The following is a 13,235-nucleotide window of genomic DNA, read 5'->3' as shown; positions in this document are numbered from 1 at the left end:
CAAAACTGAATATATTTTTAAAGAAAACAATAAAACTTTAAACAATGTGCGTTTATTACTACCTGAATTTTGATTGTCACCATCTTGTTAATAAATACTAGGATTGTGTTTGCTTTTGTGATATTTCACTTCCCACATGTGCCACTTGTCTTAAGCATGATCTGTCTTCCTTCCTGTGCCAGATATTTGAAGGAATGCCAACAAATACACCATTATGGAGTAGTGCCTTGTTGAATGAAGCTTGTAAAATGTGAAGAGGACCTGTTTTGTTTTGTTGATTTTTGTTTTTCTGAGATAGGGCCTTGCTTTGTACCTCAGGCTGGCCTTAAACTGGTGATCCTCCTGCCTCAGCCTCCCAACTGATGGGATAACAGGTGTGAGGGACCATCACTCTCAGCTTCATTCTTTGAGATAAAGAATGCAAGGCTTTGGATGGGCCAGTGCAAATGAAGGGCCCCTGAAGCTTAAATTTCACTAGCTTCATGGCATATAAAGTTTTCATCTATAAAATGGAAATACATGGAAGAGCTAATTTCAATCACTATCTTTTTGGTATATTATGACCTTGATAAGCCTTAAAAATTAATCCCTCCCAATCACAAAGGCAGAGGACCCACTCTTCTCCATACACAGGAAGGTTTTGGTTTACTTGATCTAAGATTTAAGGCACATTCTTCCATTCTGCTTGATTTTCTTTCATTCCAGTTTTGTTAGCAGTGACTTGTGTTGCCTTTGTGATTACGATCACAAAAAGGGATAGAAAAAAAGAAAAGGGCCCATCTTCTCTAATTTAGGACATAGATGTTTGGAAAATTTAAGAAGTATTTTCCAAATAGTCCCTAATCCTGTTAACTTTCTTCCTGTGGTTGGAAAAAAATAAATTGAAGAAATTTATATTTAATAAATTTAATAAGTAGAAGATTTATAATTCCTTTTAGACAACATTGCTTGATATTTCAAAATTATTGGGACTCAGTGGCATAACAAAATAATACCACTTGTTTTCCCCTCCTGTTTTGTTCTTACTGAACACACCCAATATCCAAAACCTGCCTGAAACACTGCCATGCAATCCCTGATGGTTGTTAGTCATACCACCTAAAATGTGGTCAGTGCAATACATCTGAACTATAGGAATGGGAACTAAATTATGCTTGTTACTTCTAAGTCAGTTTATGTTTGGAATGAAAGATAAGTCTGTGGGAAATTTTAACTTTCAGGTCATTTTTGTACAACCATCTTTTTTTGGCTGATGAGTTATTTCAAGCCTGTTTGCTTTACATATGGGGACTTTGTGAAGATGCACTTAATCTCAAAACTAATGTTGAAGATGAGGGTAATCCATCTGCTGTATGTCTTTTAAAGGTGAGTAAAAGTATACTGCTGTGAGCTAATATTGGTATGTCGATACCTGGAGGAACAAGTGGAGCTCTGAGTGAAAGGAAAATGGACTTCTAAGTCCATAAGTACACCATCCCTGTGGATGACTCATGTTCCTAAGTATTGGCAAAGAACATGATTTCCTTGGTAGTCAACTTCAATAGTTACCAACACCCTTTAGAAAGAACTTCTTTATGTTGGACTTAGGTCTATGGGACATGAGTTTTCAAATGTCTCTCTAAAAGTGCAATATTACTTATGAATTATTATGTCTAGAGTTAATTAGTGGTCACTAATTAATGTAATAGCTACCCTTCCCTTAATATAGCATGTTAGAACTTACCATAAGTTACAACTCAGAGATTTTGCTTAAATTTATGAATGTTCCTATTTTGATACTGTAGAATGGATGAGCTTCTTAATGGAATTGTTCAATTAAATTTATTGGATAGCTTTTTTGAAGAAGCTAAACACATAGTACTGTAAGTCTTAAAGTGTTTAAGTTCAGTTGAACAGGATTCCAGGAGACAGTACTTCATGGGCCCAGTGTATGAGGAAGATACTAAAAAGTAAAACTGTTAGTCATGTAACAAACACATATCTTTAAATGGGTGAAATTTCTAGAATTAGAAGGCAAAGAACATGTGTGGATCATTTTGTCCAAATTTCATTTTCAAATGACAAAACTGAGTTTCAGAGAGATCATCACTTTCCCAAGTTCCCAGAATGAAGCAGAGTTGAGACTTTAGCTTATGTTTCATGTGCAAGAGTGAAGCTCGTTTTATTAGAAAGTAATTGGTGTGATTTATAAACATGTAGATATTGTATCCTGCCCCTGTTGGAGCAGAGGACAGTGAGTAGGCTAGTAATCTTTACTTTTAATAAGTTTCTCAGGTGATTCTTTTGCCAGGTAAATTTTGAGAACTACTTTTAAAGAATAACTACTGGAAGTTTCTGAGCATGCTGTTTTAGGGAAAACTTAAGTGGAGAGATACCAGGATTAAAGAATTAGCATACTACTAAAATAATGCAGGTATGAGCAATAAGGGACTCAACTTAGGATGTTGGCAGGAGAACAAAAAGGAAGAAAGATTTTTGAGACATACTTTACTAGAAAAATCACTTGATGATCAGCCGTGGGGCCAGGAGGAGAAATGAAAGAGTAAATCTGAAATGCTAAGGTTAGAGCAGGACTTTTCAGTCTTTGTTTTTTGGGGCTATCATTGAATAATTGTTAAGAGTATATCTAGAGATAAGGAGGTCTGTGAATTTACTTATGAGAATGTGTTATGGCAAGGGTAATAACACACTGTAGGAAAATAAGAAAATACTGTACATGAACAGATGAAATATCCTGTATTCCCAGTGAACAATTAATAGCATGGTTGATGGAAATTTCTCTCTGCTGGGTTCTGAATAAGTGCTGAATAAAATTTACCTTATTTCTATTGTTTAACTTTAGTCTCTTCATCCTGCATTTCATGTTCATGTTTTAAAGTTTTACAAATAACTAGAATGTCAAAAGTTAATTTCTGGAGTTGGTGGGTCCCCTGAAAAAAATACTTTGACTTTTGACTTTTTTGGATTTGGCTTAATATTAGTTCTGATTTAAAATAATGATGTGTTTTTGTCTCATCATTTTGAGTTACATTTAAGCATGGGCATTTAAATTTAAAGGACACATAATGCATATGGTATACAAAGCATAGAGTATTTTTAAAAGAAACTATAAAATATGCTCTCCTATATGACATGAAAAGATGATCAAATACCTCTTTTCTATAAATGAATTTTGAGTTCCCAACACTCACATGCACTATCATTTAATTAGCTGGATCATTCTCGAACATACTCTCTGGACGAATTTTGTGAAGAACAGTCACAACAAGCCACTCAGGCACTGAAACAACTGGAAACCATCAGGGATAAAGCAATTTTAGAGATAAAAAGCACAATCTTAAAGGTAATTCTTCAACTATATCCTGGCTGTTGCTATATACCAACTGAAGGAATTATTCCAAATTGTGTCCCTTGAAAAAATGTAGGAAATGGGCAGTAGAGAGGAAAAAGGTGGCTAAGTAACAGCTTACTCATTACTAAGAATAAGAACTTAAAAAGCAAATGTAAAATGAAAAGAAATACCTGCAGATGTGTTTGTAGATATATAGATAGATGGATGCCTATATGAATATATTTAAATATACAACTTCAAGATACTTAAAACCTAACTTGAGCTGGTACATAAAGGGAAATCTGATTAGTTACAAAGTTCATAGCATTCATACAATAAAGAAAATGCATTGCTGAGGAGAAACCTAACTAGGTGAAATAACACTTTACTAAGGCTTTTATAAAGAGGATTCTGTAACAGAGTACACAGTGTGTTTAAGACAGTCTCATTGCATGTGCTGGTACTATACACTGTATGAAAGGTCCCACTGTGTCAGAGCAAGCACATAGCCACTCACTAGCATGTACTTCCTTGTTTGACTTCCAAAACTTGAATTTGCTTTTAGTGAGACACCAAACGCCACAAGCTTCAAATCATGTAAATTGTACCCTTTTTTTGTCTGATGCTTAAATACAGTATAAAGCATGAAGTAAAAATTTAATGAAAGTTGTTGACAAAGTTTTGTTCTAACATATTATTCAAGCTAATAAAAATACTATAAACTACAAATCATGCTGTACTAACTTAGGAAGTCATCATATTTCTCAATTGTTTATTAAATTCTAGGTTGCAGAAAAGAAGGAGATTAAAGAATATTTTGAATCAAAAGTTTCTGATGTTGACCAAAAACATTTCAAACTGCCTAAGTTCCGGCATTTACTGGAAAGAAACCTGAGGTTTCTGATGCTGGTTGACTACATATTTCAAGAACTTATCCGTCAGCTTATGAACAGAGCAGTCACTCTACTCTTGGAATTATTCTGTGGTTCTGCCAGAATGCCATGCTCAGGGGAAAAAAGGAATGAAAATCTCATCAGGTAAATAAAAAGGAGTTATAATCTTATAATATGTTTCTGCTTGTGGATGAACTCTCTGATAATTAAAGCTAGAATTTGAAAATCCCTGCTATAGCAGAATATTTACACTCACTTTTGCAATTATTTGAATTTATTAGTTACTAATACTTTAATATTGTCCTTGAAACTTAAGAGAATTTCCAGTTTTTCCTTAAACTCTTCATAGATCTGGTTGCCATATAAAATACAAGATGCCCACTGAAGTTTGAATTTCAGATAAACAATTTTTATATGTAAATATGACTCAAATATTACCTATACTATAAAATCATTATCTATCTGAAATTCACATTTCACTGGGTGCCCTCTATTTGCATTTGCTAAATCCGGCAATTTTATGTATAGGTATACCTTATCTTTCAAGTTCAGAAGTAGTTCTTAAAGGTATGGGAGAATGATTCTGGAAGGATCTACAAGATTCGCTTGGAATTTGATTCAATTCCAAGAACCATCTATTGAATATTTCCCCCAGATAAAAAAGTGTTGGGAAAATATTTTGACCTTTTATTTAAATTCTGCTGTTAAAAACAAAGCCTGTATCTATCTACTATTAGCTTGTGAAACAGGAATATTAATTGAAATGCCATAATTCTTTATGTATAAACTATCCAAATTTAGCTATATCATTTTAGGAAAATCAAAGTTTCATTAACATATCTAGAAAGCTGAAAATATATAAATTCATAAAATTTTGAAGACTATTAAAGATCATTACAAAAAACCCACAGACCTTACATCACTTATCTAAGGCCTCATAACTGGTTTGATCCAGTGCCAGTCTTTAACCTGTGGAAGAACACAACTGTTTAGTGATAACACATTTTAACTTTGTGCCCCCTAGAATTTGGTGTGTGTGTGTGTGTGTGTGTGTGTGTGTGTGTATGTTTTGTGTTTAGGTGGAAAAGTCTTTGTATTCTAAAGATAATTGTTTGTAATATATGTTATTATAGCTAATTCATCTTATTATAGAAAATTTAGAAAACAAATCACCTTTAATTCCACCACTTAAATACGTTTCATTATTTTTTGTGTGATAGCTTCTAGACTTTTCCTATACATTTTTCCATTGTTGTAATCCTAGAGTACAATTTTGTAGTTCATTTTTAAACACATCTTGTCTGTATTTATTATAGAGTGAAGGAATGCCTAGGTAGTGGTTCAAGTGATTCACTTTTTGCGAATCCAACTAGCTGACTAGTTGTGTGACTTAGCTATTAACCTAAAAGAAGTTACATTCTTTCGACTTTAGTTTTCTCATCTATAGCATGGGAAAACAGTAACATCTACTTACAATGTTTAAAATGAACACAGAGTAAATGCCTGGTAAATGGTAGCTATCATGTAGCCTGTATCCATTGACCTCTAACAATATTACTTGTGTTCACATGATGGCTAATGGTGCTGAGTGTCTTTTCTTGTGCATTGGCCATTTCTTCTTAAGGGAAATGTCTATTTAAGTTGTCCATTTTAAAACTGTGCTTTTTTTTATTGAGTTTATTATTTTGGGTTCTTCAGGTCATCTTTTCACTTTATTAAAAGGATTCTTTGGAGCACAAGTTTTTAATTTTTGTGAAGTTCAGTTTACTTTTTCTTTGATTGTGCTTTGGATATATTGCTTAACCCAAGGTCATAAAGATGTATCTGTTTTCTTCTTCTATGGTCTCAAAACTTTAGTTCTTGCATTTAAGTCTTTGAAACATTTTTAGTTTGTTTTAATATATAGCGTGATGGGATACAAAGTTATTTGCTATGAATTAACAATTATTTGCTCCAGCATTATTAGTTGAAAAGTGCTATTTGTTTTTTCATTGAATTGTGTTGATACTAGTTGCCAGTCAGCTGATCACAAGTGCATGGGTTTATTTCTGGACTCCCAATTTTGTTCCATTATCTATGATTCTATCTTTATGTCCCTTCCCTCCCCTCCCCTTTCTTTCTTCTCCCCTCCCTTCCTCCCTCTTCTCCCTCCCTCTCCCTCATTTTGCCTCTTCCTTTCTCCCTCCCTTCCTTCTGCCTTCACTATAGGATGGTGCAGCACCAAAGCCTTCACAGGATGCAGTCCATTGACCTTGGACTTCTCAGCTTCTAGAACTGTAAGAGATAAGTCTCTGTTTTGTATAAATTATCAATTCTCAAGTATTCTGTTATATAGTAGCACAAGTGAACTAAGTCTGGGCCTGTGTATTTGTTTATGAAAGGTACTACAATTGTCAATTCAGTTTTCTTGTTACAGACCTATTCAGATTTTGTATTTTTTATTGAGACATTTTGGTAATTTGTGTCTTTCTAGAATGTTGTCCATTTCATCTAAGTTATCTAATGGCTGGCATGCAGTTATTTACAAATAATCATTTTGATTTCTATAAGGTCAGTAGTAATAGCTTGATTCCACACTTAGTAATTTGAAGCTTAGCCTACTTAGTTAAGTCCAGTTAGAAGTTTGCCTTTTGAAACAACCAACTTTGTTTGATCAATTTTCTTTTTCTCTAGCTTACATATTTCCATTCTAGTCTATTAATTTTTCTTTCTGCTTGCTTTGGGTTTAGTTTTTTTCTTTTTCTTTTTTTTACAGACAAGTTTAGATTGCTTAGGGTTTTTTTTTTTCTTTTTTTACTTGTTATAAATTTCGTCTTGGCACTGCTTTCACTATCTGTAGTTAAGTTTCAGTATGTTGTGTTTCCATTTAACTCATCTCATTTTATTCTAATTTTCTTGTAAATTCCTCTTTGAACCACTGGTTACTTGGCAGTGTGTTCTTTAATTTGCACGGATTTTTTTTTAATGTTTTTTTTTTCATTTTTCTTTTATTATTCATATGTGCATACAAGGATTGGTTCATTTCTCCCCACTGCCCCCACCCCCTCCCTTACCACCCACTCACCCCCCTCCCTCTCCCCCCCCCAATACCCAGCAGAAACTATTTTGCCCTTATTTCTAATTTTGTTGTAGAGAGAGTATAAGCAATAATAGGAAGGAACAAGGGGTTTTGCTGGTTGAGATAAGGATAGCTATACAGGGCATTGACTCACAGTGATTTCCTGTGCGTGGGTGTTACCTTCTAGGTTAATTCTTTTTGATCTCACCTTTTCTCTAGTACCTGTTCCCCTTTTCCTATTGGCCTCAGTTGCTTTAAGGTATCTGCTTTAGTTTCTCTGCGTTAAGGGCAACAAATGCTAGCTAGTTTTTTAGGTGTCTTACCTATCCTCACCCCTCCCTTGTGTGCTCTCGCTTTTATCATGTACTCATAGTCCAATCCCCTTGTTGTGTTTGCCCTTGATCTAATGTCCACATATGAGGGAGAACATACGATTTTTGGTTTTTTGAGCCAGGCTAACCTCACTCAGAATGATGTTCTCCAATTCCATCCATTTACCAGCAAATGATAACATTTCGTTCTTCTTCATGGCTGCATAAAATTCCATTGTGTATAGATACCACATTTTCTTAATCCATTCGTCAGTGGTGGGACATCTTGGCTATTTCCATAACTTGGCTATTGTGAATAGTGCCGCAATAAACATGGGTGTGCAGGTGCCTCTGGAGTAACAGTCTTTTGGGTATATCCCCAAGAGTGGTATTGCTGTTTCAAATGGTAGATCAATGTTTAGCTTTTTGAGTAGCCTCCAGATTTTTTTCCAGAGTGGTTGTACTTAGTCTACGTTCCCACCAACAGTGTAAGAGGGTTCCTTTTTCCCCGCATCCTCGCCAACACCTGTTGTTGGTGGTGTTGCTGATGATGGCTATTCTAACAGGGGTGAGGTGGAATCTTAGCGTGGTTTTAATTTGCATTTCCTTTATTGCTAGAGATGGTGAGCATTTTTTCATGTGTTTTCTGGCCATTTGAATTTCTTCTTTTGAGAAAGTTCTATTTAGTTCACATGCCCATTTCTTTATTGGTTCATTAGTTTTGGGAGAATTTAGTTTTTTAAGTTCCCTGTATATTCTGGTTATCAGTCCTTTGTCTGATGTATAGTTGGCAAATATTTTCTCCCACTCTGTGGGTGTTCTCTTCAGTTTAGAGACTATTTCGTTTTATGAACAAAAGCTTTTTAGTTTTATGAGGTCCCATTTATCTATGCTATCTCTTAGTTGCTGTGCTGCTGGGGTTTCATTGAGAAAGTTCTTACCTATACCTACTAACTCCAGAGTATTTCCAACTCTTTCCTGTATCAACTTAAGAGTTTGGGGTCTGATATTAAGATCCTTGATCCATTTTGAGTTAATATTGGTATAGGGTGATATACATGGATCTAGTTTCAGTTTTATGCAGACTGCTAACCAGTTTTCCCAGCAGTTTTTGTTAAAGAGGCTGCTATTTCTCCATCGTATATTTTTAGCTCCTTTGTCAAAGATAAGTTGCTTATAGTTGTGTGGCTTCATATCTGGATCCTCTATTCTGTTCCACTGGTCTTCATGTCTGTTTTTGTGCCAGTACCATGCTGTTTTTATTGTTACTGCTTTGTAATATAGTTTGAAGTCAGGTATTGTGATACCTCCTGCATTGTTCTTTTGACTGAGTATTGCCTTGGCTATTCGTGGCCTCTTGTGTTTCCATATAAATTTAACAGTAGATTTTTCAATCTCTTTAATGAATGTCATTGGAATTTTGATGGGAATTGCATTAAACATGTAGATTACTTTGGGGAGTATCGACATTTTTACTATGTTGATTCTACCAATCCATGAGCATGGGAGATCTCTCCACTTTCTATAGTCTTCCTCAATCTCTTTCTTCAGAAGTGTATAGTTTTCCTTGTAGAGGTCTTTCACATCTTTTGTTAGGTTTACACCTAGGTATTTGATTTTTTTTGAGGCTATTGTAAATGGAATTGTTTTCATATATTCTTTTTCAGTTTGTTCATTATTAGTGTATAGAAATGTTAATGATTTTTCTATGTTGATTTTATATCCTGCTACCTTGCTATAGCTATTGATGATGTCTAGAAGCTTCTGAGTAGAGTTTTTTGGGTCTTTAAGGTATAGGATCATGTCATCTGCAAATAGGGATATTTTGACAGTTTCTTTCCCTATTTGTATTCCTTTTATTCCTTCTTCTTGCCTAATTGCTCTGGCTAGGAAGTCCAGTACTATGTTGAATAGGAGTGGAGATAGTGGGCATCCTTGTCTGGTTCCTGATTTTAGAGGGAATGGTTTCAGTTTTTCTCCGTTAAGTATAATGCTGGCTGTAGGTTTGTCATATATAGCTTTTATAATGTTGAGGAACTTTCCTTCTATTCCTAGTTTTCTTAGAGCTTTTATCATGAAATGGTGTTGGATCTTATCAAAGGCTTTTTCTGCATCTATTGAGATGATCAAGTGGTTTTTGTCTTTGCTTCTGTTAAAGTGGTTTATTACGTTTATTGATTTTCGTATGTTGAACCACCCCTGCATCCCTGGGATGAAGCCTACTTGGTCGTGGTGAATAATCTTTTTGATGTGTTGCTGAATTCGGTTTGCCATTATTTTATTGAGGATTTTTGCATCAATGTTCATTAAGGAGATTGGCCTATAGTTCTCCTTTTTGGAGGTGTCTTTGCCTGGTTTTGGGATAAGTGTAATACTGGCTTCATAAAATGTGTTTGGCAGTTTTCCTTCCCTTTCTATTTCATGGAACAGTTTAAGGAGTGTTGGTATCAGTTCTTCTTTAAAGGTCTGATAGAATTCAGCAGAGAATCCATCAGGTCCTGGACTTTTCTTTTTGGGGAGACTCTTGATTGCTGCTTCAATTTCATTTTGTGTTATAGATCTATTCAGGTGATTAATTTCCTCTTGGTTCAGTTTTGGATGATCACATGTATCTAGAAATCTGTCCATTTCTTTTAGATTTTCAAATTTATTTGAATATAGGTTCTCAAAGTAGTCTCTGATGATTTCCTGGACTTCCATGGTGTTTGTTGTTATCTCCCCTTTTGCATTCCTAATTCTACTAATTTGGGTTTTTTCTCTCCTCATTTTAGTCAGGTTTGCCAGGGGTCTATCGATCTTGTTTATTTTTTCAAAGAGCCAACTTTTTGTTTCATTAATTCTTTGTATGGTTTTTTTGGTTTCTGTTTCATTGATTTTAGCTCTTATTTTTATTATTTCTCTCCTTCTATTTGTTTTGGGATTTGCTTGTTCTTGTTTTTTCTAGGAGTTTGAGATGTATCATTAGGTCATTGATTTGGGATCTTTCAATCTTTTTAATATATGCACTCATGGCTATAAACTTTCCTCTCAAGACTGCCTTAGCTGTGTCCCATAGGTTCCGGTAGGTTGTGTTTTCATTTTCATTGACTTCCAGGAACTTTTTAATTTCCTCTTTTATTGCATTGATGATCCACTCTTCATTAAGTAATGAGTTATTTAGTTTCCAGCTGTTTGCATGTTTTTTGTCTTTACTTTTGTTGTTGAGTTCTACTTTTACTGCATTGTGGTCAGATAGTATGCACGGTATTATTTCTATTTTCTTATATTTGCTGAGGTTTTGCACGGATTTGTGACTTTCCAAAACTTTCTTCTGTTATTTCTAATTCTAATCAATGGTGGTTGGAAAACATACTTTATATAATTTTTTTGTAGTGGAATTAGGGCTTTAACTCAGTGCTTTATGCTTACAAAGTAGGTGCTTTACTGCTTGAGCCACACTTCCAGGCCATTTTTCTCTGGTTATTTTGGAGATGATGTCTTGTGAACTATTTGTCTGGGCTGGCCCCGAACCCTGATCCTCCTGATCTCAGCTTCCCAAGTAACTAGGATTACAGGTGTAAGCCACCAGCGCCTAGCTTCTGTAATTTTAATCATACCCTTTAATTGTGTCCTTGTATAGGCAGTTCCCCTTACTTCCACACAGCCCATTGTAGTCATTGGCCTTGTTTCTGTCCTGATAGTCTTGGTTTTGTCAAAATGTCACTTAAATGAAATTATATGGGATTCATCCATGTTGCATACATAAACAATCTATTCATTCACTTTTATTGCTAAGTAGTACTCCATTTCATGTATATACCATGACATAATCTTCACTAATTTATAGACATTTAAATTTTTCTAGTTTGGGGAATTTTGTTTTTAAAAGTGATCAAGTTGGTTTTATTCTAGGAATGCAAGGATAATTAATTCAATATATTCAAATCAATAAACAGTAGAAATACATAAATAGAATCAAGGAAAAAAATCACATGATCATCCTAATAGATTCAGAAAAATCCTTTGGGAAAAAAAATTCAACAACATTCTTGATTAAAGCTCTGAAAAAATGAGCAATAACAGGATCATAACTGTATTAGTTAGCTTTCTCATCACTGTGACAAAATGCCTAACATACGCAACTAAAGGGAGAAAATAATTATTTTGGTTCACATTTTCAGATAGTTCAGTCCATCATAGTTGGGAAGGTGTAACATCCCAGAGCAGCTCACATCATGGTGGCCAGGAAGCAGATAAAAGGGGAATACAGAAAGGAGCTAGGACAAGATACATCCCCCAAGGACATGTTCCCAGTAACCTACTTCCTCCCACTAGACCCTACCTCCTACTTTTCATTACCTCCCAATAGTGACATCATATTGTGAATTCATCAAAGGATATATACTTATTTCATCAGAACCCTATGATCTGGTTGTCTCTGTGCCCTCACAGACACACACACAGGTGTGCTTTACTAATATCTCAGGTGTTTATTAATCCAGTCAAATTGATAAGTCCAGCCTTGTCAACTTGACACCCAAAAAGGGAGAATAGCAAGGAAGGATCTGACCAAAGCAAGACTTAAACCTAGAAAGGCAAACATTAAACCCTGTAGCTCCAAATCCAGCATCCAGGGCATGTGGTGTCATAATGTGAGTTCCAATGGGCTGCCCCATGGCCTTGTTGTTTGCAGTCCAAAAGTCTTTCTGTTACATTGGCTCCACTTATTTCCTGAGACTTTCCTTGGCATTCATTCTGTGTTCCTAGCATCTACAAAATCTTGGTGTCTCCACCACAGCTTGAACTTCACCCCTAATAGTTCATACATTACCCTGTCAGGGGCTTCTTGCAAGGAATAGGACCCTGGTCTCCCAGGCCTTCCTTTGAAATCTTAGTGGAAACCTCCATGACCCCACAACTTTTTCATTCGTCATGCCTGCAAAACCAGCATTATCTGAATGATGCCAGCATCAGCTGCCAGGTCAAGCAATAGCTAGACACCCCTTGGATCATGACTTCAGTGACCTCTGAGTTCTTGGATGGGTGAACTGAGGAAAACACTTCCCTAGGGAACCATATGCGAGCAGAGCACTCCAGCAGCTCTGTCTTCTCAAGGGAAAGCCTTTCAAATGAGTTTATAATTTTATACCCTTGATCTTGTGATGGGTGGGATCTGGCTAATTTCTGAGATTCCCTCAAGATATCTTTCTGATCGTCCAGGACAGAATACTTGGCTTTTTATTATTATAATTTCTTTTATTCATATGTGCTGCAACATTTAGGTCATTTCTCCCCCTTCCCCCTGCCCCCTGCCTTTCCCCCACCCCCTCCCTCTCCCCCCACCCCCTTGCTACCAGGCAGAAACTATTTTGCCCTTATCTAATTTTGTTGAAGAGAGAGTATAAGCAATAATAGGAAGGAACAAGGGTTTTTGCTGGTTGAGATAAGGATAGCTATACGGGGAGTTTACTCACATTGATTTCCTGTACATATGTGTTACATTCTAAATTAATTCTTCTCCAACTAACCTTTTCTCTAGTTCCTGGTCCCCTTCTCCTATTGGCCTCTGTCACTTTAAAGTTTCTGCATTCGTTCCTTTGCATTGAGGACATCAAATGCTATCTTGTTTTTTTTGGGTTTCTTGCCTATCCTCATACCTCCCA

At 35.6% G+C, this 13,235-nt stretch overlaps 1 protein-coding gene across 1 annotated transcript in view; it reads left to right on the top strand.

Annotated features, from left to right (window-relative positions):
- Dnah14 (dynein axonemal heavy chain 14) overlaps positions 1 to 13,235 on the top strand; it is a 279,653-nt gene that overhangs the window by 64,271 nt on the left and 202,147 nt on the right. The window contains exons 7-9 of the mRNA XM_074044804.1: positions 1,221 to 1,365; positions 3,212 to 3,343; positions 4,118 to 4,368. Of these exons, the coding sequence (XP_073900905.1) occupies positions 1,221 to 1,365; positions 3,212 to 3,343; positions 4,118 to 4,368 (528 nt within the window). The remainder of the gene's footprint in view (positions 1 to 1,220; positions 1,366 to 3,211; positions 3,344 to 4,117; positions 4,369 to 13,235) is intronic.

This window comes from Castor canadensis, chromosome 11, assembly GCF_047511655.1.
Source record: "Castor canadensis chromosome 11, mCasCan1.hap1v2, whole genome shotgun sequence".
Taxonomy (NCBI): Eukaryota; Metazoa; Chordata; class Mammalia; order Rodentia; family Castoridae; genus Castor; species Castor canadensis.
Note: the sequence above shows the minus strand (reverse complement) of the source record. Positions and strands in the feature narration are given on the sequence as shown.